This window comes from Camelus bactrianus, chromosome 16 (genome assembly GCF_048773025.1).
Source record: "Camelus bactrianus isolate YW-2024 breed Bactrian camel chromosome 16, ASM4877302v1, whole genome shotgun sequence".
NCBI classification, from domain to species: domain Eukaryota; kingdom Metazoa; phylum Chordata; class Mammalia; order Artiodactyla; family Camelidae; genus Camelus; species Camelus bactrianus.
The window spans coordinates 47,366,658-47,394,392 of NC_133554.1; the positions used below are offsets into that span (position 1 = coordinate 47,366,658).

The 27,735-nt window shown below is 37.5% G+C and overlaps 1 protein-coding gene across 3 annotated transcripts in view; it reads left to right on the forward strand.

Moving 5' to 3' along the window:
• Positions 1 to 26,308, forward strand: part of CEP95 (centrosomal protein 95) — a 33,455-nt gene extending 7,147 nt beyond the window's left edge. For 2 of the 3 annotated variants that reach the window (XM_045511964.2, XM_010948673.3), the window contains exons 5-20: positions 517 to 622; positions 2,040 to 2,155; positions 10,320 to 10,451; positions 11,200 to 11,393; positions 13,084 to 13,196; positions 13,384 to 13,513; positions 14,139 to 14,292; positions 19,030 to 19,169; positions 20,118 to 20,207; positions 21,042 to 21,171; positions 21,954 to 22,123; positions 22,234 to 22,308; positions 23,351 to 23,503; positions 25,146 to 25,292; positions 25,611 to 25,682; positions 25,969 to 26,308. In XM_045511964.2, the coding sequence (XP_045367920.1) occupies positions 517 to 622; positions 2,040 to 2,155; positions 10,320 to 10,451; positions 11,200 to 11,393; positions 13,084 to 13,196; positions 13,384 to 13,513; positions 14,139 to 14,292; positions 19,030 to 19,169; positions 20,118 to 20,207; positions 21,042 to 21,171; positions 21,954 to 22,123; positions 22,234 to 22,308; positions 23,351 to 23,503; positions 25,146 to 25,292; positions 25,611 to 25,682; positions 25,969 to 26,145 (2,099 nt within the window). In that variant the 3' untranslated portion in view covers positions 26,146 to 26,308. Of the gene's footprint in view, positions 1 to 516; positions 623 to 2,039; positions 2,156 to 10,319; positions 10,452 to 11,199; positions 11,394 to 13,083; positions 13,197 to 13,383; positions 13,514 to 14,138; positions 14,293 to 19,029; positions 19,170 to 20,117; positions 20,212 to 21,041; positions 21,172 to 21,953; positions 22,124 to 22,233; positions 22,309 to 23,350; positions 23,504 to 25,145; positions 25,293 to 25,610; positions 25,683 to 25,968 lie in introns of all 3 variants that reach the window. The other variant, XM_010948674.3, reaches the window with a different exon arrangement.
• Positions 26,309 to 27,735: the final 1,427 nt, after the last annotated feature.

A 27,735-nucleotide genomic window follows, 5' to 3' on the forward strand; every position in this document is an offset into this window, starting at 1 on the left:
CACTCCCCTAGTGCATTACAGACGCTGTGAAAGTGTATTTCTCAAGTATATTAGGGTAGAAAGAAGAGTGATAGTCTTAAGGAAAATTTCATCCACGTCTTGATGTGGTCTCACTCTGAGGCTAGGGCAGGATTGTCTTGGAGCTTGAGTAGGCTAACACATTCATGTTTTTCTAAGCCACGCCCTAGTCATCTTGCCTCAAACATCCCTTACAGATAAAGAGGTTTAAAAAGTAATAAATGAACCTATCACCTAGCTTAAAAAAATAAAACACTACTAATACAACTGTAGACGCTGCTTTTTAAAGCAATACTTATGTTGCTTCTTTGTTAATCCAGCTAGTACATGCTCATTGCAGGTAATGATTTGGTTCTTAATTTTACTTTCACAAGAGCCCAGTTTACCAGGAAAAGGTTGAGGGTACTTTACTGTCCTTCCCTCTGCCCACCCCCTGTAGAGAGACAGTTGCATTAACTTGAAGTTTCCTTTGTGTTGTTTTTAATCTGTTCTGAACAGGTGAAACTGGACAGAGTTTTAAAGAAACCTATCAAGGAGAACCTTTGGAAGAGCCAGAAAGTACTAAAGAATACAGATCATCATGGAAAAGAGTTTCTTTTGAGAGGTAGCACTCAGTGTCATTGAATTTAATCAAAACAAGTTATGCTTTTCCTTCTACTAAGAATTAAAATTGCACACCATGTATCAGAATGACAGCAAAACAAAACAAAAAACAAAGCTAATGTGAAAATTTTACTAACTTCTCGTATTTAAGACCTCCCTAAGGGGGTTTTAAGACCCTCGAGCTGTGTATAATACTTCATTCTCAGCACTAACCGCCTACTTAATTTAAAATTTTTCCCTTGATCATCAAAGTAGTTTATGTTCCTTGCAGAAAACTTGGAAAGTGCAGAGAAATAAAAAAGAAGCAAAAAAAAAAAAAAAAAAAGATGAACTCTCATTCAGAAGTAAATAACTGCTTGTTAACATTTTGTTGTCCTTTAGTCTTTTTACTGTGTTTTTCTTTTTTGGATTTAATCATACTGTTTATATAATTTTATTTCTTGCATTTAAAAATTTAACACACAAACCCTTTCCCTAAGTTGATAAACTCTGAAATCATTTTTAATCCCTGTATAACATACCATTCTTATGGGTGCATTATAGTTTACTAAACCACTCCTGTAGGTAGTTGTTTTTGTGTTTTTGTATTATTTTTTTAATGTGGTACATACCTTTGTTTGTTCTTTCTCCACCCTCCTCCCACCCATATCTTTAAGTTACATTCAAAGACTTGAATATTATAAGGCTGTTAAAAGTCACCAAATTGCTTTCCAAAAAGGCTGTGACTATTTATACACCCACCAGCAGTATAAAAGTGCTAGGTTACTGTGCCCTCGTGAACCAGTATCAATGACCAATATCAGAGTTATAAAATTTGTGCTACTTTCATAGGCAAAATAAAGTGTCCTTACAGGTTTGATTGTATTTCTGATAAGCAGAGGTTGCACATGATGCTATGACTTTCTTTTAAATATCTGATTATCATTTTTTAATGGAGTTTGTCATGGTTTGAAAAGCACAGGTGAAGCCTTGTTTAGAAATAGTACATTGTGGAAAGTGTGTCTTAAAGGGAGACCATCGTAAGATGAATTGTCTTTATTTTTCATTATTAGACTTTTTAAAAAGTGCAAAAATGAAACAATACAGGGATATTTAATGAATTAATACCCTACTCAGTTCCCTTCACTTCCACACCCTTAAAGTAACCAGTGTTTGTTGTTCTCTGTGTGTATTCTTGTATACATTTAATTTTTGACACTTTATACACAGCTTTTTCCACCGTACATATGTCAGTCAGAACAAAACAGATAAACAGCAACAAGGTGATAAGCAGCAGAAGGGAAAGTCTCTTTTCTGCACACAGCAGTGAGCAATCTGAATACCCACAGGCAGGCTGCTTAAAGCTGCTCTCGGGGTCCTCACAGAAAGGGCCGTCTGTGGTCAGGCCAGGCCCTGAGTAAGTGAGGGAACTCTTTCAGGTGTTCCTTGTCCTCTGAAGCCTTGGGCCCCTCTTGGGATGGAGATGAAGCAGAATCTGCTGCTGAAATAATTAGACTTGGAGACACAGCACACACGTTTTCTCTAAGAAGTAATGGTGAGTAGTGAAACTTTAAATATCATTTATTGTTATTCAGTGTACAGCTATGAAAATGTAAATAGTTATACTTAGGCGTGTTTAAAGTTTTCATTTGTTTTGTTTTCATATTCTTCTTTATTTTTTTTATTGAAGTACAGTCAGTTATAATGTGTCAGTTTCTGGTGTACAGCACAACGTCCCAGTCATGCATGTACGTACATATATTGGTAGGAATGTTTAAAGTTGAGGAGAACAGAGTCCTAACTGGACATCAGAGTTTAAGTTCTACAATACCACTATTACCTACTAAATATGAACAGTTGTCCAAAGTGAGTCAAGTGGGAGGCCCAGGCACATGGGCAAATAGGTGGATGCAAATTTGTCATGTAACATGCAGGACTTGATACTTTGGGGAAGAAAATTCTGGATGCAGCTTAACAGCCTGATTACACTCAGGATACCCCTGAAGTGCAGTTCCCTGAGCTGGGTGACTCACTTTTTTTATGGTTTCAGCCAAGTCTGTACATCCAGTGGCAGTTTTTCTTCCAGGCTTCAGGCCATATCCCAGTCTCCTGCTTATGCACAATAAGCCTGAATATCTTTCAGGCCCGTTTTGAGCCTCTCACCTTTCCCTACTCCAACCAGTCGCACTCCCTGCTCTTCCTACCTTGATTGCCTTGCTCTTCTCTTGGCTTCTTGTTGTTTCTTTTGTTGGGATTCTCTTCCTTTCTGTTCTTGGAAAATCCACTCTATACATAGCCCGGCTTCTGAGGCTCTGTATTCATATAGTGTGGCCTTTTCACCTTATTTCAGTAACATCATTCTCACATTGCACAGTAACTTTGAGTTTGTCTATTATGTAAACTGTGAGTTCCAGGGACAGTAGCCACCTCATATTGGTTCAGCAAATACTTACTTAGTGTCTTCCCTATGCCGGTCAGTGGTGATACGGTGATAAACAAAACAGACACAAATCCCTTCTGTCATAGAGCTTACATTCTAGATGTGGAGACAGTCAATAAACAAGACAAATAACGAAATATATGATAAAATTATTCACCTGAATTTTCTTATTCATCATAATTGAAATTAGCAAAACATCAGGCCCACAGTAAGTATTTTTTTGAATGTTTGAACAAGAATGCTAGAGTAGAATGAAGTACATTAAATTTTGCGAATCAGGTGGGCAACACTGTCATCAAGACTCTGCTACTGGCTGTGTGACTTTGGATATGATCCTTTTCTGAACTCCTGTTTCTTCAAGTATGAATTTAAAGAGTTCAATTAAACCAACTCTGAAATCCCTTTCAGCATTAATATACTCTGATTCCAAGAAATAGACACTTCATTCCAAAGAATTATGTTTGAACCTAAGTCTGGAAGTTCAGAGAGTTGACCAAAGACATGAACTTGCCACTGGGATGGGCAAAGTAGTGGAATGACCAGACTGTAGGTAATGCAGGAATGTTTCTTGAAGGCAGAGAGTCCGATGGAAGGGAATGGGGATTTTAAAAATGGTGTTCTGTGATAGCAAGTGCCATGTACAGAGGTTCCACCTGTAAAAAGTGAATTAGTTGTTTTCAGATTTTAACTATTCAGATTGTAATGCAATTAAAGCAAAGGAGAAAAAGTTGAGAGTAAAGCTAGGCTAAGGTGTTTGGGTTTGATGTTCTATGGTAACTTCCTTTTATGAGTTGAATTTAAGTCATCAGATAAGTGTCATCATACACATTTATAGACATTTCATTTAAGCTTTAATTCCAGGATTATAAATCTTTCTTTTTTACTGTAATATAGGTAACATATAATATTGTATTAGTTTTACAGGTGTATGATACAATGATTTTATATTGATATGTATTGTGAAAAGATCACCACAATATGTCTCATTAACATCTGTCATCACAAAGAAATTTTTTTCTTCTGATGAGAACTTTTAAAATGTACTGTCTTAGTAACTTTCAAATATACAATACAGTATTTTTTTCTTAAAAATTTTTTTATTGAGCTATAGTTGATGTACAGTATTATATAAGTTGTAGGTTATACTCCTTTATAGTTATTATAGATACTGGCTGTATTACCTGTGCTGTGTAATATGTCTTCATAGCTTATTTATTTTCTACATAATTGTTTGTACCTCTTATCCCCCTATACCTGTCTTGCCCCTCTCCCTACTGGTTTTTTGTTTTTTTGCTTCTCTCCCTGCTGTTAACCACTATTTTGTTCTGTGTATCTGTGAGTCTGTTTCCTTTTTGTTATATTCACTAGTGTGTTTTATTTTTTAGATTCCACATATAAGTGATACCATACAGTATTTGTCTTTCTCTGACTTACTTCACTAACCATAATAACTCTTCAAGTCCATCATGTTGCAGATGGCAATATTTTCATTCTTTTTTATGGCTGAGTAGTATTCCATTGTATATGTATATACATATACATCTTTATCCATTCATCTGTTGATGGACACTTAGGTAATTTCCATATTTTGGCAATTGTAAATAATGCTGCTATGAACATTGGGGTGCATTTATCTTTTCAATTAGTGTTCTCATTTTTTTTGGATATATATGTAGCAGGAGTGTAATTGCTGGGTCATATGGTGGTTCTTTTAGTTTTTTGAAAAACTACTGTACTATTTTCCACAGTAGCTGCACCAATTTACATTCCCACCAACAGTGTACAAGGGTTCCCTTTTCTCCATATCCTTGCCAATATTTATTTGTGATCTTTTTGATGATAGCCATTCTGACAGGTGTGAGGTAATATCTCACTGTGGTTTTAATTTTCATTTCTCTCATGATTAGCAATGTTGAGCATCTGTTCATGTGACTGTTGGACATCTGTATGTCTTCTTGGGGAAAATGTCTATTCAGGTCTTCTGCCCATTTTTTAATTGAGTTGTTTGTTTAATTTTATTTTTTATTGAAGTGTAGTTGATTTACAGTGTTAGTGATTCAATATACATTTTTTTCAGATTCTTTCCATTATAGCTTATTATGGGAAATTGAACATAGTTCCCTGTGCTATACAGTAGGACCTTGTTGTTTATCTATTTTATATATAGTAATGTGTATCTATTAATCTCAAACTCCTAATTTATCCTCCCGCCCCTTTCCCCATTTGATAACCGCAGTTTGTTTTCTGTATCTGTGAATCTGTTTCTGGTTTGTAAATATAATTTGTATTTTTATGTAAGATTCCACATATAAATGGTATCATATGATATTTGTCTTCCTCTGTCTTAATTTACTTAATATGATAATCTCTAGGTCCATCCATGTAGCTGCTAATGGCATTATTTCACTCTCTTTTATGGCTGAGTTATATTCCATTGTGTGTATGTATATATGTACACACATACACATACACACACACACACCCCACATCTTATCTGTTCATCTGTTGATAGACATTTGGGTTGTTTCTATGTCTTGGCTATTGTAAATAGTGCTGCTGTGAACACTGGGGTGCATGTGTCTTTTCAAATTATATTTTCCTCCTCATCACTTATTTCTTCTGGGATTTTATCTTGTGCCTTGGCCTGGAAGATACTCGTCTGCCACCTCATATTGTCTATCTTTCTATTTGTATTTTTAGGTAGGTTAGTAATGTTTCTTGACCTTGGAGAAGTGGCCTCTGTGGGAGATGTCCTATGTGTCCCAGAAGTACACTCTCTTGTCACCCAAGGGTCAGGGTCCAGCTGGTCCCAGTGTAAAGTCTGGCCCGTGTTTGTGGATTCCTTCCACAGGCTTTGGGATTATTGTTTTCTTATTTCTAGTATCTGCCCCCTGGTAGATGAGGCTTGACTAGAGGCATGTTTCCTGGCGGAGGAGGAGTTGGCGCCTGCCCACTGCTGGGTGAAGCTTGGTCCTGGACCTCTGGTGGGTAGGGCCATGTCTAGAGGCATCTGTGGCTCAGGAAGTCTGCTGATGGGTGGGGCTGTGTTCCCACCCAGTCTGTTGTTTGGCCTGAGGCTTCTTAGCCCTTAAGCCTTCAGGCTGTTGGGTGGGGCTAGGTCTTGGTGCCAAAGATCCAATCATGATGTCAGCCTCCAGAAAATCTCATGTAGATGAACACTCCCATAATGTCTGCCACCAGCTTTTATGTCCTCTGGGTGAGCTGCAGCCATCCCCTACCTCCCCAGGAGATCCTCCAAAACCAGCAGGTGGTCCTGGCCCAGGTTCCTATGAAATAACTGCCTCTGCCCTTGGACCCAGCGCACGTGAGAGTCTGTGTTCACTTCCCAAGAGAGTGAAGACTCTGTTTCCCCCAGTCCTGTGGGGCTCCTGGAGTTAAGCTCCACTGGCCTTCAAAACCAGATGTCTTGAGGTCTCCTCCTCCTGACAATGCCGGAGCCCCAGGCTGAGGAGCCTGATGTGGGGCTCAGAACTCTCATTCCTATGGGAGGGCCTCTGCGACTTAATCATTCTTCAGCTTGTGTGTTGCCCACCACGGGGGTATGGGGCCCTATTATATCACAAGCACATCCCTCCTACCATCCTGCTGTGGTTCCCTCTTTATTTTTACGGTTGAAGAAGATCTTTTTTGCTAGGTTCCAGTCTTTTTTTTTCCCTATTGTTGTTTAGTGGTCATTTGTGGTTTTGCTGCAGTTGTGAGGTGAGGAGAGCTCATGGTCCTACTATTCCGCCATCTTGACTGGAAATCCTGCATTTTTCTTCTTGTAGTTGATTTCTAATCTCATACCATTGTTGTGGGAAGAGATGCTTGATAAATTTACCCAGGCTGTTTTGTGGCCCTAGCATGTGATCTGTCCTGGGAAATGTTCCATGTGCACTTGAAAAGAATGTGTATTCTGCTGCTTTTGGTTTGAATGTTTTCTATTTATCTATTAAGCCCATCTGGTCTAATGTGTCATTTAAGGTCAGTGTTACTGATTGATTTTCTGTCTGGATGATCTGTCCATTGATGTAAGTGGGGTGTTAATGCCCCCTACTGTTTGTTATTGGAGTACTGTCAATTTCTCCCTTTATGTCTGTTAATATTTATTTTAGGTGTTCATGTGTTGGGTGCGTATGTATTTATAATTATGTTTTCTTTTGGGGTTGATCTCTTGATCATTATATAATGTTCTTCTTTGTCTCTTGTAGCAGTCTTTAAAGTCTCTTTTAGCAGTCTTTAAAGTCTCTTTTGTCTGCTATAAATATTGCTACCCTGATTTTCTTTTGATTTCCACTTGCATGGACTACCTTTTTCTGTCCCTTCACTTTCCATCTGTGTATGTCCCTAGATCTAAAGTGAATTTCTTGTAGGCAGCATATATGGGTTTTGTCTTCGTACCCATTCAGCCACTCTGTCTTTTGATCGGAGCATTTAGATCATTTACATTTATGGTAATTATTGATATGTATGTTCTTATTGCCATTTTGTTCATTGTTTTAGGGTTGTTTTCATACGTATTTTTTTTTCCTTTCCTTTTCTCTTGTGATTTGATGGCTGTTTCTAGTGTTATGTTTGGATCTCTTTTTTTTTTTTCTTTGTGTATCTATTACAGATTTGTCGTTTGTTGTTGCCGTAAGGTTTTTATATAACAGTCTATATATATATATGTGATTCTTTTCAGTTGCTGATCTCTTTCAAATGTATTTTAACAACCCTGCATTTGTGCTCTCCTCCCCTTATGATTACTGTTTTTGACATCATATTTCACATAAAATTGTTTTGTGTATCCCTTAGCTACTTATTGTGGATATAGATGATCTTACTGCTTTTGTCTTTTAACCTTCCTACTAGCTTTGTGTGTGGATGGTTTCCTACCTTTACTGTATGATGCCTTTACTGATGAGCTTTCTTCATATTGGAATTTTCATGTTTCTTGTTGTGGCCTTTTCTTTTTTGCTTAGAGAATTTCTTTTAACATTTCTCGTAAAGCTGGTTTGGTGGTGCTGAATTCTTTTAGCTTTGCTTATCTGTAAAAGCTTGTGATCTCTCCATCAAATCTGAATGAGAAACTTGCTGGGTAGAATATTACTGGTTGTAGATTTTCCCCTTTTATCACTTTAAGTATGTCATGCCACTCCCTTCTGGCCTGCAGAGTTTCTGCTGAAAACCTTTTGGGAGTTCCCTTGTATGTTATTTATTGCTTTTCCTCTGCTGCTTTCCCAGAATGTGTGAGATTTTGTTTCCATCCTTTAAGAGTGAAATCTCTTATTTCTTCCAGCCCTCTGGGAGTCCCAGAATTAAGCCCTGCTGGCCTTCAAAGCCAGGTGCTCTGGAGGCTCATATTCCTGATGCAGGCCCCCAGGCTGGGGAGCCCGACCTCTCACTCTTTCCGGAGGACCTCTGCAGTGTAATTATTCTTCAGTTTGTGGGTCGCCACCTCCAGGGGTGTGGGACTTGATGATATCGCGAGTTTGCCCCTTGTACCCATGTCATTGTGATTCCTTGTGTCTTTAGTTGTCGAAGATCATTTTCGGTAGGTTCTGGGCTTTTTCATCAATGGTTGTTCTGCAGATAGTTGTGACTTTGGTGTGCCCGTGAGAGGAGGTGAACTCAGGCAGGGTCTTTCTCTTCTGCTGTCTTGGCTGATCTCCCTTCCTTAAACCTTTTATATAAGGGGAGGAGAAATTCCTTCGTAAACACCTTGTAAACAGGATGCACAGCCGGTTCTCATCATGATGCAAATCTGGCCAGCCCCTGGGGGGAAGCACTGCCACTCTACTACTCTGAGTGGGGGAGGGGGTAATGAGGGGGCTTGCTCTATAGGTGGCGTGAGCCAGACTCCTCCATGAAGAGGAGTCTGAGAGGCCTTCAGCGCCTGGGGCACTCCCACTGCAGTATTGACTAATTACAGTCACCATACTGTATATTACATCCCCATACTTATTTATTTTAATACATTTGTAACTGGAAGTTTGTACCTTTTAACCACTTACACCCATTTGTTCTACCGAGGACCACCTCACCCCCTTTTTTGGGGGGGGTAAATGAGGTATTACGTATTTACTGTGTAGATACTTGCAAGTTGAAGTTTTATTAATGCTTATAGTAGAGAAGTTCACAATCTCTTCAGTGATAAACCAGTACATTCTAAACCAATCTGAAGGTTATGGAGAGATATTTGAGTGTGTAACTTTCAATATGACAAATTAAAAGTTCAAGATGATAACTAAGCATGAGATTTTAGGAGCAATTTCCATCGAAAAGAAAGAGCATGTGAAATGGTCATTCAAGAAACTGAAGGGAAAATGGACCCGATAAAAATTAATTAGCCTGGGGTCAAACTGATGACAAATTCATTGTCAGGTAGTAGAGAAACTGTGGACCAACTTGTGAATTTTGAACATTATGTCTTAGATGATATTCTTGTAAAATATGGTGTTATGGAGAGAAATTCACATATTTAAAACTTTTTGATGTGAAAAAATGGTCATGTTGCACTGCGTTGTAGTAAAGGAGCACAAAAAACATATCTGCTGATTTTTAAAAGACATCAGATGAATGTCAAAAATTTGAAAGTACAATGTCTTGGAATAAATTGTGTGGATTTGGGGATCTGGACAAGGTAAATTTTTCTGTATTTAGTGATTTAATCAGTTGACCATATTTGTAACAGTGAGTTTTCAGGGTACATTCTCATACCTTCAAAGTGAGGAATTAGTTTATGGAGACGTCTTTCATTAAATTGAAGAAGGTTAGAGAGGGGAAGTCAAGAATCCATTTTGTTTATGAGGAGTTTGTGTATTGTAGATTTCCAAGGGAGCAAAGTGGATAGTAACCTCAGTTTCAGAGCTATTTTAATATAGCTCTCTATATTAATAACATTATAAAGCTGATTCAAAATATTAAGCTTTCAAAAATTAGACAAAACAATTTGTTTGACCTATAAATTTTTGACTATGGTACCAGCCAGGACCTCTAGCTCAGAGATATATCTGTGCAATAGTCAGCATTTCTACAACTCTGGCACCTACTTTTAAAGCAAAGGTATGCAACATTGTGTAAAACTGCCTTTAAACTGTATGAATGATTCTGGGCTACAGAACTACACCTTGCTATCTGATAGTTACTACAAGTAATTGGTATTTCAAGCAATCAGACCAACATATTTCTATGATTATGTCGTTGTTGAGATTTTTATCCTCTTTTACAAAACTCTTGGCTTTTACTATAACATTCAGTAGTAAAAAATTTTTGTCCTTAATATTTTCTTTTCCAGGAGCCCAGGGCCCTAACGAAATGCACTCTAAAAAAGCTTCAACCCTACCATGTTCTAACTCACATAAAGAAATGTTGAACCCTCCCTCCTCTAGTTTTTTGTCCAAGAGTAGGACATCCTTTGTTGAAGACAGTAAGTAGTAATGCAGTATGAATTCTTGAGATTGTTGCTGTGAGTTGGAGACAGAGTTCCTGAGACAGTTCTGTTGCTATTAGGGTTTTTACTTCCGTTGCTCTACGCTTAATGTGATTCTTTGGTTTTACATGACCTCATTTATAAATGTTCACTATTAATTATGAGCTTGGGTTTCTTCTTAAGATGGTCTTTGGTCACATGTTTTGCATCCACTGTTTTACTATATAAATCCTTTCAAAGAAAGACTTTAGGACAGTAAGAGTCTCTGAAAAATTAATATATCAGTTGGTGGTCTTCGTATTATAATACCTTGAAAAATATTCTCATTTCTTACTATCTCTGGGATTTTCATATGGTTAGTATTAAACAAAATTATTGTTATTGGCTAACTGTTTTTATCATATGTGGATGAACCATAATTTATATAGCTATTCTTCAAGCCATTTAGGTTCTTAGTAACTTTTCATATTTTAAAATAACTTTTTAGGGAACATTTTTATAACAATAACATTAAAATTACATTCTTCCTGATTTAATTAGATTCCTACTTGTTTACTGAGGATGCGTCCCTAATTTAATTGGTTTTTTGGTATGCTTTTTTTGTTTGTTTTTTGTGTGCTTTTTTAAAAATCAAGTTGAAAATACATTTCTAAGTAGTGTGTGTGAACATGTTTCTATAGGTATGTGTATACATGACGTGATTTATTTCTTAGTTTCATCTTAATGTCCATTTTAATTTGTCTAGCGGAAGTTCCTTCTGTGGATATGATTCCAAGTGCTAGGAAGTTAGGGGAGCCTATCCGATCAGCTATTCCTTTACATCCACCTTACCACCCTTCAGAGCCTCGGGCTCCCTGCCCCATAGGAAAAGAATACTTGCGTTCAAGTCATTGTTCCCCTACCATGAATTCTACTGGACAGGGCACAGCATTTTCTCTGGTAAGTGGAAAAGCTTGCTTTCAGTTGGACAGAGACTATAGATTAAAATGTCTCTGCTAAAAAAATAAAAATAAAATAAAATAAATAAATAAAATTTCTTTGCTAGAACGGTAGTAAGGGTACTACACTAATCAGAGCACTGTACTTAAAACTTACCTCTGTGGACACGTGATGTTCTTAACCTAGGAAGACAGGGACGGGATGGATGTATAAAAGGGGAAACAGTAAGAGTCAACACATACTGAGTGTTTTGTGCCAGGCACAGTTCTAAGTACTTTACAGGTATTGAATAAGTTACTTTTTGCAGCGCAGCTCTGGAGTAGGTACTATTTTTAATTTCACATGGGGAAGCTGAACTAGAGAGGTTAAGTATCTTTTCTGAGGTCACACAGCAATTGTAGAGTCAGGATGTGAACTCAGGCATTCTAGCTTCAGAACCATATTGTAGGTCTAATTAAATAATTAACAATTTTCAAAGTTATAAGAAAGTGTGAAAAATAATTTTTCATACATATTCCTATTATCTAGCATGAACTACTGTTAATATTTTGGCCTATTTGATTCCACTCGTCTATTCTTTGAAAATAGAATCCTTTCTTATATGTCATCCTGTCCCTATCTTCCTAGAAACAAAAACACTCAGGTATATACCAAGGGTAAGTTTATAAACAATGAAACATTCTCATTATTAAAAATTCAGACAATTCAGGAAAAGTTCAGGTAGCATTAGATGACCATCATTCTAAACATTTTTGTGCCAGGAGGGTAGATGGATAAAGACAAAGAAGGGATTATAGAGTAATGGTTACATTTGGAGGAGGCTTAGGGGGTGGTGAGGGGCTTCTGAGCTGCTGGTAATATTCTGTTTCGTGACCTGAGTAGCAGTTAAGTGGGAATACTCGCTTTGAAATAATTCTCAAGCAGGACACTAACTTCAATTAAAAAAAAATTTTAATGTGATTATACTTCTTATTTACTAACAACTATTAAATTTAAATAAAAGAAAAAATTACTGAAGTGAAACTGAAGAGGTTAAACATCAGGTGTTTCTTTACCGTAAGAAATATTTTTTATAAGATTCCTTCTAAGGTTGAGAAATAAACTGTTAAAATGTTGAATTTATTTTCATATTTTGGAAGTTTTGTCTTTAACTGTTTCAGTTTTAGACAGTTTCTATTGACTTTTTGATATGAAAGATAATGATTTTAATGCTCTCTACTTGTCATTTGATCATTTTTTTCATTGTCCAGGTATAGCTGTAATGTGTAAATTTTCATATTTGAGAACAAGTACTTTACCTGCCTTTATATTTGAATGGTATCCCGAGCCACACTTTTTTTCTGAGTGCAAGTTTGTAGACATTATTCCATTCCTTTTGCATTGGGGATCAATAGAGTGCTTTGACAAATTTTTTTTAAAAAAGCAAAACACGGAGAATAGGGGGAGGGTATAGCTCAGTGGCAGAGTGCATGACTAGCATGCAGGATGTCCTGGGTTCAATCCCCAGTACCTCCATTAAAAAAAAAATAATAGTAAACCTAATTACCTACTCCCTCCAAAAAAAAACCATGGAGAACAAAGGGACTTTGCTCTGTGCTATAGGTCCTCCCTTCCCCTCGCACCCCAAATCTTACTATTTTTGTGTCATTTTTGTATCTTTTTCAAATCAACTCTCTTCTCTTTTTAACAGGAACCAGATAATAGAGCTTGCTTAACTTCCAAGTTGCCTAAAGATAGCAAGCAGGAAATATGTCCAGCCCAGGTCCAAGGCCCTAGGACAAGGAAGCTTCCCAAAGGAAAAAGGTAACATTACTGTAGGCTTCAATGTTTATAATCTGTTTGCAAAGAGATTTGAAGAGTTAAGGATATACTCTCCAAATTTAGCTATGAGAATAGTATGAAATATTTGGTAAAGCACGTATTATAGTTGTTTTGAACTTAGTAATGTACTCTTGTCTACTTAAATGTCACATGGTCACTTTTATTACAGATATGAAAACAGAGCTGCAGTCTCATCCTGGGATTTGCCTTTCTCCCAGAGGGCAGGAGAAAGGTTAACAGAACAAGAATTACATGCTGTATCAGAGAAACTATCTCAGCGCCTCTCTGAACTAGATTGGGCAAGTCTTGTTTTTTTAAATCTGTACTGAGATTGCCGTAGTTGGTGAGCATTTAAGTGATTTTCATTTGAAGGTGAAAGCTAAGCTAAGGTACTAGAAAGTTAGTTGTGTCTTAGTTACTGTGAAAGTCTTCTGTAAGTCAAGCAGGTAGAACATAGGATGAGAAATGATCTCCCTAGCCTTTTATGATATGACCAAATTTGGTACAGATTTATCCAAGTTTTTATAGAATTCTGATGAAAACTGAATCATTTAACATAAATGATCACATCAAATCATTTCTATTTAGATAATATCTGTATAGTTTCCCTTTGTCACTAAAGACAGATTTGGTATAAAATTAGATGGCTGGCTGACTTTCACAAAGTACAATACCATAGTTTGGGGGATATCATTGAAAAAATGTATTAAATCCCTATGTGACTTACTCTTAAGTTTATTACTCTGAATAGTTCGTGGCACTGATATATATCATCTTCTTAAAACTATGCATAAGCATCTAAAAACTTGTACCTAAACTTATGCCTAATTATCAGGGAAAGCTTTTAAAAGGTTTTATCAGTCTACTTCCAATATGCATTCTGCTGAAATCAATGAAAGTTGATAAAAATAATTTTCTCAATAGATGTTAAAAAGTGCCCTGGGTGATCAAATTAAAGAAAAGGCTGGCTATGAAGAGGAGAATACTGTAAATGAAGAGGTGGAGAGTGGAGACGATGAGACGCTTTCTCAGCATAGTGACAGCATCATGGAGTGTGGGCCGAAGAAGCGGAGGCCAGGTACCTGCCTCAGGCCACGATGAGGACGTCCCTGGGAACCACTTACTTAGCCACTTTGATCTAATGACTGGCTTTCCCATTTTAAGTATTTCAGAAATACAAGAAAGCATCAGAAATAATATCAAATACTGGTACTGTTACCATCTAGAAGTAGCAGATGTTATGTTTGCTTTATACCTTTTGTTTGATATAGTTCATATGCTTATTTTGTTGCTTGACTTTGGGTATCATTTCCTTATTTTTTGTTTGTTTTGGTTTGGGGGGATAATTAGGTTTGTTTGTTTGTTTGTTTGTTTATTTAAATAGAGGTACTGGGGATTGAATCCAGAGCATGCTAAGCACATGCTCTACCACTGAGCTGTACCCTTCCCCCTCATATCCTTATTTTTTAATACAGGCATTTATTGCTATGAACGTCCCTCTTAGAACTGTTTTTGCTGCATCCCATAAGTTTTGGTATTGTATTTCCATTTTCATTTTTCTCAAGATTTAAAAAATTTCTTCTTTGACCCACTGGTTGGTCAGTAGGATACTGCTTAATCTCTATATAGTTGTGAATTTCCCAGTTTCTTCTTGTGATTGATTCCTAGTTTCTTACCATCGTGGACAGAAAAGATGCTTGATAGGATTTTAGTCATTTTAAATTTTCAGAGACTTGTTTTGTGGCCGACTTGTTTTGTGGCCTAACATATGATCTGTCCCAGAGAATATTTTGTGTGTGTTTGAGAAGGATGTATATTCTGCTGCTTTGGGATACAGTGTTCTTTAAATGTCTGTTATCTGGACTGACATGTAATTTAAGTCCAGTATTTCCTTATTGATCTCTTGTCAGGATGATCTGTCCACTGTTGAAAGTGAGGTACTGAAGTCCCCTACCTTTATTGTACTGTTATTTCTCCCTTTAGGTCTGTTAATATTTGCTTTATATATTTAGGTGTTCTTATGTTGGGTACAAAAAACTTACAAACATTATATTCTATTTATGAATTGACCCTTTTATCATTGTGTAATGACCTTTGTCTCTTGTTACGGTCCTGGTCTTAAAATCTGCTTTGTCTGACAGAAGTATAGCTACCCAACTTTCTTTTGGTTTCCATTTGCATAGAATATCTTTTTCCACCCCTTCACTTTCAGTTTGTGTCTTTAAAGGTAAAGTGAGTCTCTTACAGGCAGCATATAATTGGGTCTTTTTTTTTTTTTTAATCCAGTCGGCTACTGTGCCTTTGGCCCATTTAATTATTTACTGATAGGTATGGACTTAGTGTTGCCATTTTGTTGTTTTCTGGCTGTTTTGTAATTCCTTTGTTCCTTTCTTCTTCTCTTGCTCTTTTCCTTTGTGATTTGATGATTTTCTCTTAAGGTACGCTTGGATTCCTTTCTCTCTATGTTTTGTGTATCTGTTACAGGTTTTTGCTAAGTGGTTACCCATAAGGCTTATATAAAACATTTATAACAGTCTGTTTTAAGCTAATAACTTAAGTTCTAATGCATACTGATGTTCTACATTTTTACTCTCCCATCACATTTTATGTTTTTGATGTCACAGTTTACATTTTTCCCTTGTGTATCCATTAACAAATTATTGTACTTATAATTTGACTACTTTTAACTTTCGTACTAGATTTCGTATGTTATATACCCACCATCATTACAGTAGTATTCTGAATTCAACTGTTCATCTTTACCAATGAGATTTATACTTCCGTATGTTTTCCCGTTACTAATTAGCACCTTTTCAGTGCAGTGTGCAGAAGTCCCTTTAATATTTGATGTAAAGCTGTTCTAATATCGATGAACTCCTTCATTCAGCTTTTTGCTGTCTGGAAAGCTCTTTCTCTCTCCTTTAATTCTGAAGGACAGCTTTGCTGGGTAGAGTATTTTTGGTTGGCAGTTTTTATTCCAACAATTTTAACATATCCTGCCATTCCCTTCTGACCTGCGAAGTTTGTGCTGAAAAATCTGTTGATAGTCTTATGGAGGCTCCCTTGTATGTAACAAGTTGCTTTTCTCTTACTGCTTTCAAGAGTCTCTCAAATTTGATAGTTTAATTATAATGTGTCTGAGTGAGGGTCTCTTTAGATATATTTTATTTTAAAGTTTCTGGTCTTCCTGGATCTGGATGTCTTGTTTCTTTCCCTAGATTAGGGATGTTTCCAGCCATTATTTCTTTGAATAAGCTTTCTTTGCTTTTCTCTCTCCCCTCTTCTGGGACCCCTATAAAGTGAATACTGGTCCACTTGATGGTGTTTTGTAAGTCATCTTCACCTTTCTGATTCTTTTTTTCTTTTTTCTCTTATGTTTGGGTGAATTCCACTGCCCTAAGTTGGCTGATTCTCTCTTGCTTCATCTAGTCTGTTGTTGAACCCCATTATTGTATTTTTCAGTTCAGTTATTATACTCTTGAGCTCTATGATTTGTTTTTTAAAAGTTTTCCAAATTTTTTATTTAAAAATTGTTTTGTTTGGTACTTTCTTATATTTTGTTTATTAAAATTCTCAACTTTGTTCATGCACTGTTTTCCTGATCTCACAGCACTTTTATGACCATCAGTTTGAACTCTTTATCAAGTAAATCCTTCATCCATTTCATCAAGATCTGTTTCTTTAGTTTTATCTTGTTCTTTTATTTGGAACATACTCTTCTGTTTCTTCATTTTCCTTGATTCCGTGTATTAAAAAGCATTATGTAAAAAGCCATTCTTTCAGTCTTGAAGGCATAGTCTTGCACAGGAGATGAATCTTAGCATTCAGCCCATCCCTAACTCTTGGTTGTCTCTCAAATCTTCGATTGTCTAAGCCACTTTCTTCATTCCTAATGGCTCCTAGTAGATGAGGGTGTGCCACACTCCATCTTGATGTGTGTTTTTTCTCATTTACCTGACGTGTGTAAATCACTCAGATAGTGTCTGGATTCCTCTTGGAGGGAATTGTTCAGTATGTAGTATAGACATCAGTGTCCATGGGAGGTGAGTCCGGGGCCTCTGTGGTGCCATCTTGACCTGGAGCCCTCTCATCCCTCTTTATGCTTTACCAGCTTGTGTGTTACTTGTCTAAATATGCCATTTTATGCTTTTTTTTTTTAATTTACATAGATACTGTATACAGTGTTCTGCAACTTTTTTTCTGTTAATGTTATTTTAGAAATCTATGTTGATTCTTCCAGTTCATTCATTTTAACTACTGTGTAACTAAGTCCATACAGTGTAACCCATTTGTATGAGTGTGTGTTTATATATACATACATATATTTCCCCTATTGCAGGCCATAAGGATTGTTTCCAGTTTTCATAGCTACAAATAACTCTGCAATGCAATGAACAACCTGTAACATGTGCAAAAGTTTCTCTAGGGTCTACATCTACTAGAATTGCTGGGTCAGAGTTTTCAGACTTTTTCACCATTGCAAATTCTTGTCCAAAGCGTTTATAATCATATCAGCAACGCATGACAGTTTCTGGTTTGCTACATCCTTGCAGATGCTTCTTGCTCTTTGTTCAAATAATTATTCTGTCTTCCACTGACTAAAATTTTAGTGTTTTCTATTCAGTTTTATCTCCTTTGGTCATCCCTTGTTTCCCTGGAAATGCAACAGTTCATTTCTCATCCAAAACTTCCTTAACTTCATTTTTTTAACTCCAAGAATACTCTTTCCTTCTCTTGATAATTTCACCTCTCGTCCCTCAAATCTGACTCAGGTAATTTCTAGGAACCCTCAGCCAGTAACCTACATGTTTCCCTTACTATACACATGTATGTGGTACCACATTTTGATAACACATTGTAAGTTAAAATGTTATTTAAATTGGGTCTTCAGTTTCTGAAGAAGAGTACATTGTGGACATAGTAAAATGTTATAAAAATATCATTTAAAATAGATTGTGCAACTCAGTTTTCTTTAACATGTTAGAATTCTAAATTAATTTGAAAGATTTGAGTTAAAAGAGTGAAAAGGAAGATTAAAATTAGACATTTGAATTCCCTGGGAAAATTTATATAGAAAGGTTAACTTCCTTGACTTATATTGAATTATTCACTTTTTCAAAAAGGCATGGAGTTCCCCTCTTCACAACTAGCAGATACCCAAGCATATCTATAGACAATGGAACATAAAAAGGTTTGTGGAGAGAAGTAATTTGTCAGGTATCTTAGGCAGTGTGAAATAAGCTAGATCACTAAGTAGGAAAGAACAGAACTGCCTAAAAATGCTGAACTACATTAACTTTTGCTTATAAGCATGCTGCTCTGTAAGAATAAGGTATGTTACATGCTTACATCCCCTCCTTGGGACCTAGATAGGTAAAGGAATAGCAGACGTAGCTCAGATGGGTTAACGTTTGTCTCTGCCTCCACCAACAGGGGTACTTAGTGTATGTGTGTGTGTGTGTATGTGTGTATATATATATATAATATATATATATACATACACACATAAACTATATATATAATATATATATAAAAAACGCCTTTCTGTGCAGCAGGCATTCCACATGTTGCTCTGTTTTTCAACCCGAAGTCTAATATAGAACCATAGTACTTCTTTGAGACATTTTTGAGTATAACTGTGTGCATTTGTCTGTTTGCTTAGTATGACTAAACATACAAACAGAAATTAGTTACAGAACAGAGTACATTTAGCACATTCACAGTCTCTTAGGATTTGGTAAAACCAACTATTTGGTTGCCAACTTAACATTTCTGGCTCTTAGACCTAATGGTACGTGTCTCTTTTGTGTTGTAGGACTTGCCATACGTAGAAAGCCACCCTCCAGATCTCATTCACTCTCTCCATCTCCAGTTAACAAAAACAAACAGTTCCAAATGGAGAGGAAAAGGCAGCGAAAGCCAAAAGAAACAGATATCCGCCGGTTCCAAGCAAAGGTACGTCCCATCTCATGACTGCCATTGGGCAGCAGGCGTTACCACTTACCTTCAGCCAAATGCTACAGTGAACATGCTGTAGCATGTTGATTAAAGGCTTAAAATGCATTTCACATTCTTCAGCTGAGTGGATGATAAAATTATGTGACAGCTTTTATGTCCCCCATTAGGGAACATAAAACTTACACTCGTGAAGCTCTAAGAAGAGTAACCTTGTCAGAGATAGCCTAGTACTCCAGTGGATTAAGAAGAAGTAGATCAACGTAGGCTGGTATTTTCAGAGAGAACTTTAGAAATGAGGAGAATTTGAGGTGAATTACATGTGACTCACCAGCTGAGATCCAGATAGGATCAAAGTGCCCAAGACAAAAATGAGAGGGAGTTGGGATTCAAGGAGATTTATGATTACTGAGGAAGACTTTCTGCTTGAAAATAGGGATCCTAAAATGCAGCATGAATTTAGAATACCTAAATTGTTTGCTATAGTATGTTTTATAACATTGGTGAAATTGGTAAAAAACTGAAACCAATTCAGGTATCTTATACTAACATGTTTCATACTCAGTATGTAACTTAGCTTGCACCTTCCACTCAGGGGGATAGCAAAACATTTCAAAAACTGTGAGAACAGAAAAATACATTATGAGGGGAGAAGGGTATATAGCTTAGCAGTAGAGTGCATGCCTAGCGTGCACAAGGTCCTGGGTTCAATTTCCAGGACCTCTGTCTAAATAAACAAACCTAAATTACTTCCCCCCATTAAAAAAAAAATTAAATAGTTTTATGTCCCAATTACATATCTGCTAAGTAATGTATATTTATGATATATAGCCTGAAAAGAACTTAAAAAAAAAGTAGAATAGCATAATCTTGGGTGAATTTTTTTTCCTTCATTTTCATTTGTATGTTTTTAATAACTATAATATCACATGGCCTTTTCTCCTCTAGGCCATAACTGAAGCATTTGAAAAGGAACTAAGAAGAAATAGAGTTCAAGAGAATATTGGACCTCAAAGAATAAATGAGGAGGAGGAAACAGTGGGTAAAAGTCTCTACTGTAATAAATGCCATTTGATCAGATCACTGGAAAGTATAGAAATAATCTTTTTAAAAGGAAAAAACAACAGGGCCTTAATAATCATTAGCCCCTTAGAAAAAGGCAGAATTTCATTTCACGATGTGGGATTTTCTTTTATTCATAGGGTAGCCAAGTTGCTAAAATGTGGCAAGACATGGTACCAAGGAATACTAGCATTTTTTGTTCCTGCCGAAAACTTCCATCTGTTTTTAAGAGGTTCTATTGCTTCACATTTCACCAAGGCTTTAAAAGATAGTCTAGGCTCAAAAGTTAAAGGGGAGAAGTAAGAAGACAGGAAATCCCAGTTCTGTGCCTGGTTGGAAGAAACCCAAAGCATAAGTTTTCATTACCTTTTAAAGAATACTTACAGAAACTAAATGAAAGTATGGGGAAAATGCTTATGCTAAAATGTTCATAAGCAAAACAGGATATAAAATACAGTATGGGTATTACTAAACATTGTTTAAGAACTTTTAAAATCTACATGAAGAAAGTTGTCAAAGAAGCAAGTACATCAAAACATTATTAGAAGTTGTATTTAGGGTGTGGGACTATGCTAACTATGAAACAGGAAAAAGATTCAGTGCTTTTTCAAATTCCAAGGGATGCCAGAAACCAAAAGATGCATTTAACTTAGAGTAGGTAAATACTAACCAGATTTTAGAAGTTCGAAGTGCAGTGGTTTGGCTGGGGATTATGTTAGCTATTTTTGTCAATATGTAATGTTTAAGATGATGCATGGAAGAGTTATTAGACTTCTCTCATTTCTATTCTGTTTTATATCTGCTTCTAAGGAAAAAATATACAGAGAAACTTTTCATAAAGGAACTCCAAAACGTAGTCAGCCCTGGAAGATTTACTCTAAAAAAACCACAACTCCAAGTCCAAGAGGTGGCTTGCCAAAGCCAAATAAAGCAGCTCCAAGTAAGAACCACAAAATTGTACTTTATGGAAAACTGGCATCCTTTGAAAGTGTGTGCTGCATTCCAAGGACACAGCACTGAAAACTAACATCCACCAGTTAGCTGGAGAAAGTTCTTGCTTTTATCACTGCCATATGCTAGATTTCTGTAAAGAGAGATAAAACTCTTAAATAAGGCATTTATTTAAAACTCTTAAATATGCACCAATATATTGGCATCAAAGGAATGCTAGGGGCTGTGACCTGCTGCTCCAGCTTTAGCTTCTCTCTGCTCACTCATGCTGGTTGCCTTTTCTTTGTTTCTGGGAAATTGGTAGAACCAAAGGGATGCTCCAAAGGAAGCAGAAGGCCTGTCCAGCTCTTGGTATATTGACAGTTGGCACCAGGGTGCAGTTTAAAAGACTCCTGGCCTTCTAACTACATCTCATCAGACAGAGACTTTACCTCCCAGGAGGGCTGAGAAGTCTGACCACACACACAGCATCTACCCCAGGCACTGAGTCAGCTGAGCAGTCAGGACGGACTTCACAAGGCCAGCATGTCATCAGTCAGAACTGTGGAGCTTATTTTCATTCTTACTAGGAGTTGGCTTATTCCAATCAAAGAAGGAATGCAAAAGTAGTAACATACTTCTAGAATTGTTCTTTTCAGGCTCAGAGCCACATCAGTTAGATAAGTTTTGATCTACCAGGAAGGTGAGATGGTATTTCTTCTTAAAAACTGTCAGCAAGTTTCTTGGATTAAGAGCATCTTTTTTTTTTTTTTTTTTTTTTTTACCTTGCAGTGAAAGTGAATGAACACAGTCTCCTGCCCCTGATGTTGGAGCAGTTTCCATTTCTCTCTGTTTCTGGCCAAACACTAAGCAAAATGTGGAAACAGCAAATTGCACAGATTGAACAGCTCAAAAAAGATGCACATAGAGAAAATCAATCAAAGAAGAAACTCCAGGATGAAGTAAGTTAACTGTCAATTAAGCCTAGGAATATAAACCAGGAAGGGGCAGAGCTTATCCTTGAGAATCTAGTGAATAGCATTATTAATCTTCTCTTCTGTCCCACCTACAGATAGAAGAAGCCTTGAGGAGGCATGACCTCCTCACTGCACTTGTCAAGAAAGAATATGAACATAACAGGAGACTGGTAGGTCAAGAGCAAGTTGGGTATTGTAATTTTGAATTTGTAAGTAATATCGTTAACTTTTATTTGTACCAGCTGGGCAATAATCCTACCGACTCTTACCTCTAACACTGATCTGTGGAAGCATTTGTCTTTAACCAATACTGATGAAGGGGGAGGGTGCCTGGTGTTTTGTATCCACAGTTTCATTTGGTCTTTATAGTAACAGAGATTTTCTATGAAATGAAAACCTGAGGTCTTGAGATGTTAATTTGCCCTGGGTCCCACTGTAATCAGCAAAGGCAAGGTTGAGATTTTAATTTAGGTCTATCTCTATGGCCTCTTTGAGGTACCAGGTGGTTATAACTTAGTGGTTTTTTGTTCTCTCCCATCTTTCTTAGATCCCAAATAGAGAGCTGAGGTGGTTTATGGCTCCAGTAAATTTGGATTGAGAATCCTACATAGTATGTTATCCTCTGAGAATCATGGAGAGGACAGAGGTCAAAGACAATGAGCCTGAGGAAAAGATTGAGTATAGAGATAAGCAAAGAAAACTGTAACCCTCAACAGTTCCAGAGAAAGAAGGGGAAGCCATCTGAGGAACTGCATGTGGGACTTTGGTGTTGGGGAAAGGAAAACACCTAGTTGAAGGCTTCATGTACAGGACTTCATTTCATCCTCACTACCTTAAGATAGTGTTTCATTTCCTTAGTTTTGACATAAATGCCCTTGTTAACCCAAGCTTTGCTTGAAAGTCTTGTAGAGTGCCAGTTTGCTACTCCTTTTAAGCTAGCACCTGGGCATGGCTTAGGCAACCCCTGGTGTAACTGGGAGATGAGATTCTCAGTTCCACAAGGATCATTGCTGCTCTCTGCAGCAGTGGGGGTTCATTGGGGCAGCTCTTGTGACTGAGGTAACGAATCTACCAAACACTGGCTTCTGGGGGCTGACAGTCCTTTTTACACACTCTGTGCCTAGCTTACTGCCTGAAGACATCATGGGGGGAGTGGGGACAGCTACTAGAGTCTGTCTTCTTCTTGTCCTTACCTCTTTTCCCCTTTCTTAGCAAGACTTCAAGGATCGCATTCATAGACAGAAGTTGACCCAGTCAAAGATAAAAGAAAATCGGCAGCAGATTGTTCGTGCCCGAAAATACTATGATGATTATAGAGTTCAGCTGCGTTCAAAAATGATGCGAATGAGGACCCGAGAAGAAATGGTAACTATGGCTTTTCTTTCCAGCCCTGTTAAGAAGGTAAAATTTATCTGTTACCTTTTAGGACCACCTTCTTTGTTGTGACTCTTGTCCCAGTTTGAATCCAAAATCCAAATGCAAGTCCTAAATGCTGGCTGAATTCTGACTTGTCCACACCTCATTTTACTAGCCCCATAGTACATGCTATTCTGTTCTCCATCTCTGCTGCTCTTGTCTTAATGTGAGATCTTAATTCCCTCTGACTTCCTGAATGTAGGTATTTTTCCAGGACAACTGCTTTAGGGGTTTGGGAGCATGTTATAAGAGACAGGAATTTAAAATGTGATTAGATGACCTAGGATTCCACATAAAATCAGGAAAATAATGTAGGACAGATGTACTGTGAGATCTTTCCACAAGGTATTTGCTGTCTCATCCTGATCAAGCTCAAATACTTAATCCTTTGGGATTCCAGACTGGCAATAAATTTCATCTCGAGTAAAACATTGAGGTGATTATACTTACAACTGGACTAAATACTCTGAGGTGGGTCGTACTGTTATCCTCGTTTCTGGAGGATACTGCCAAGGCTTTGAGAGGTTAAGTAACCTGACACTAAGGTAACACAGCTGGCTGGCTGATAAATGCATAGCTGTACTTTGATCAAGAAGCCTCACTAGTCAATGCAGGACAAGTGAGCATATCCAAATCCTTTGAATAATTTGTTTTCCTGTGGCCTAGTTACCTCATCGCCCTCAGTCATGTACACGTGTAGGTGCAGCATTTGTTTCTACTTTGGGGTTCTTGTCCTGAATATGTGGGTGCTTGAGAATTCTTTTCTAAAAGCAGTAAAGAATCTTTGGGATAGAGGAAAAGATGCTGAACATCATTAGTCAGTAGCGAAATACAAATCAGAACCACAATGAAATTCTCACCCAATAGGGTGGCTAAAATAAAGACAAGTGTCGGTGGGGATATGGAGAAGCTGGAACCCTCATGCAGGGCTGGTAGGGTTGTAAAATGGTGCAGCCACTTTGGAACACAAGCTGGAAGTTCCTCAAGGTTAAAGATGTGACTCAGCAGTATCACTCACATGTTCAGAGCAGCGTATTCATAATAGCCATATTTATAAAATGTCCACCAGTTGATGAATGGATAAACAAAATGTGATACATCCATATAATAGAGTATTATTTGGCAATAGAAAGTACTTTAGTATTGATTCAGGCTACCATATAGATGAACTTTGAGAACGTTATGCCAAGTGAAAGAAGCCAGATACAAAAGGCCACATACTATGTGATAACGATTTACATGAAATGTCCAGAACAGGCGACTCCGTGGGCACAGACGGTAGGTGAGTGGTTGCCGGCGGGGGTAGTGGGGAGTATTCGCTAATGGTTATGGGGTTTCTTTTTGGAATGAAGAAAATGTTCCAGAATTAGTGGTGGTTGTTGCACAACTCTGCATATACTAAAATCTACTAATTTATACATCTTAAAAGGGTGAATTTTATGGTATGTGGATTATATCTCAATAAAGCTGTTACTTTAAAAAATCTCTCTGAAATAACAATCAATCAGTATATATACCTCCACCTGAGCAAAATTATATTCCTCCATGGAAGTTCAGCGTAACTTTATTTTTCTGACTAAATAACTGACAGATATTTAAGAAACTGTTTGAAGAAGGTTTACAGATTCAAAAGCAAAGATTACGAGACCTAAGAAACTATGCCAGAGAAAAGCGAGATGAACAAAAGAGGCAGCACCAGAACGAACTGGACTCAATGGAGAACTACTATAAAGACCAGGTGGGCTCACTGCTGCTAGTTCACATTCTAATGTGCTTAGTCCTGACCTCCCTGTGTCAAACGTCAGCTTAGTCTGTTGAACAATAAACCTCCACATATTAACTCAGAACTTGTCGCTATACAGATTAGACTGGCCCCATTTTCAAGACTGAAATTTAAGATAAAATAGGCTAGTGCTTGACCATAGTAGAGAATCTATATTGCCCTGTTTCCTTTGAAATAAAGATTTTTAAGCCTGTGAACTAATTAGGTCTAAGAATTGTTATATTTGGACTATAGACAAATGTAAGATTTGGTTTTTTTCCTTCCCTGTAACAGTTTTCATTGCTGGCAGAAGCCATATCACAGGAACGTCAAGAACTCAAAGCCAGAGAGAAATCCCAGGCCCAGGTAATAATTAACAGGCTAGAAATCATTTATTTACATTTTGAAGAAATAGAAAACAACTGAATTACACTTTGCAAGGGGAATGGAGAGGAGACTGATTAGATCCACTTACAATTCAGAACATTTGTTCTGTGATTTTTACTTTACCTGTTCGGGTCTCTGGAAGAGCTGCTGCTAAATTATTAAAATTATTGCAGAAGCTTGATGAGCAGGAAAGTGGAGAGGGAATAAAAATAGATGATGAGGGATCAGTGTTGTGAATAGCAGGATGACATGAATTCTCTTTTAGATGTTACATAAGGTGAAGAGGGAGCTGAGATCTAAGATGGAGAAGGAGATTCAGCAACTGCAGTACATGATCACGCAGAGTGACGACGATGCTTTCTTCCGGGAACTGGAAGCCGAACGCTTTAAATCTCGGCTTCATCTGGCTTCCTTTCAGTACAGTATAAATCCCTTCCTGTGAGGCCAGACTTCGAAAGTGAGGGCTTCACCAGGGCAGAGCTAGAATCGAGCCAGTAAACAATCTAAACCAGAAGAATCATTTCTAAATGACTTACCTATATATTCATTCCAATACTTTTTATGAAATAACTTTTTAAATAAAAATTGGGTTTTTTCTAAAAGTATACTGCTTTTGAATTTATGACCTAAAAGTTTAAAAGGAGTTGACTAAAAGTGCAATTAACAAGCTCTGATTGAGCAACCAGCTCCTGAAGCCTTTTGCTCTAGGTGAACAGAAGACAGTAAAACACAGCAGTTGAGGACCAAGAAAAGAAAAAAAAGAAAGAAGAAATCTCTAATTCAGAAAAGGGCAAACGTGTGGGCTTGTCATTAGGGTTGGAATTAGAGTTAAAGGTACGGCGGTAAACCTGTGTGGCTCTCTCACATGGAAGCTGGAAGATGAGAATTTGTGCATTATGGCTTCTGTCAGTTGGGAGAGGCAGCAGGTTTAAGGCCAGGCAGTGTGTGTATGCAAAAGAGTATTAGTGATTTCAGGTGGGAGGACGCACAGTGGACTTGAAGTAGGCGAGAGTACACCAACCCTCTTTCTGGTGTTGGGGCAGATGAAGGAAAAGACCCACTCAGGGGTGGTGGCATTTCTGGAGTGGAGGGCTTCGGTGAAGGCCAGGAGCTAGAGGAGGGCGTCAGAGCAGTTGAGGATACAGGAACTTTACTGATCAAAGCCAGAGAACGGCAGAAGGCACCAGGAAAGGTTTGGAAGTGTAGTGCTCTACACTAGGGCATGTACAGAGCGGCATGTATGAACAATGACAGAGGTCAGGAGGCATGATGGGGTGGGATCTGATTATCCTGGAGAAAAGAGCAGGCAACTGAGTGGTCCAGTGCTGTGGTCCCAACTGCTGCCCTCTTGGAATGGCAGGTGACAGTGTAGGGCCTCTGGGCACACAGGGGCTTCCCTGGGTTAAAGACTTGGTGGATCAGTGAAATTCAGAGAATCATGAGGAGAGACACACGGACAGCTGCAATACATACATATGCAGAGAGAGTGAGTGTGTGTGTGTGTGTGTGTGTACAACTCAATGGAAAGGACAGGAAAAATGCACAAGATGAGGCTAGATATGCATGAGCTAGAACATAAGTTCTAAAATGTTACAAAAATGATAACATCTATATAGAAAGATACACACAATATATCCTTGAGTTAAACTAGCAAGTCTTATCTATACAGTGTGATGCTATTTTATTTTAAAAGCTGTGGTATGACTGGGTATCATATATAATGCAACATAATCAATACAATATAGAAAAGGTCTTGAAAAAGTCCCCCAATTAATAGCAGGTGTGACTCTGAGTGGTAAATTACATAAACATTCACTCTGCTTAATATACTCCACTATTTGAATTTGTTATAAAGGCATCATTATGCTTATTTAATTTCTTAAAAATGTTTTAAAAGGACTCTGAAGTTGCTAATTCTGCCAGCTCTTTACCAAACTAAGTAACTAGGAATAACCAAAAAGAATGGGTGAAGGAATTTACTAGGAAAGGGATGGGATTGCTAAGCAGAGATCAAAGAATAGGAGAGGAGACA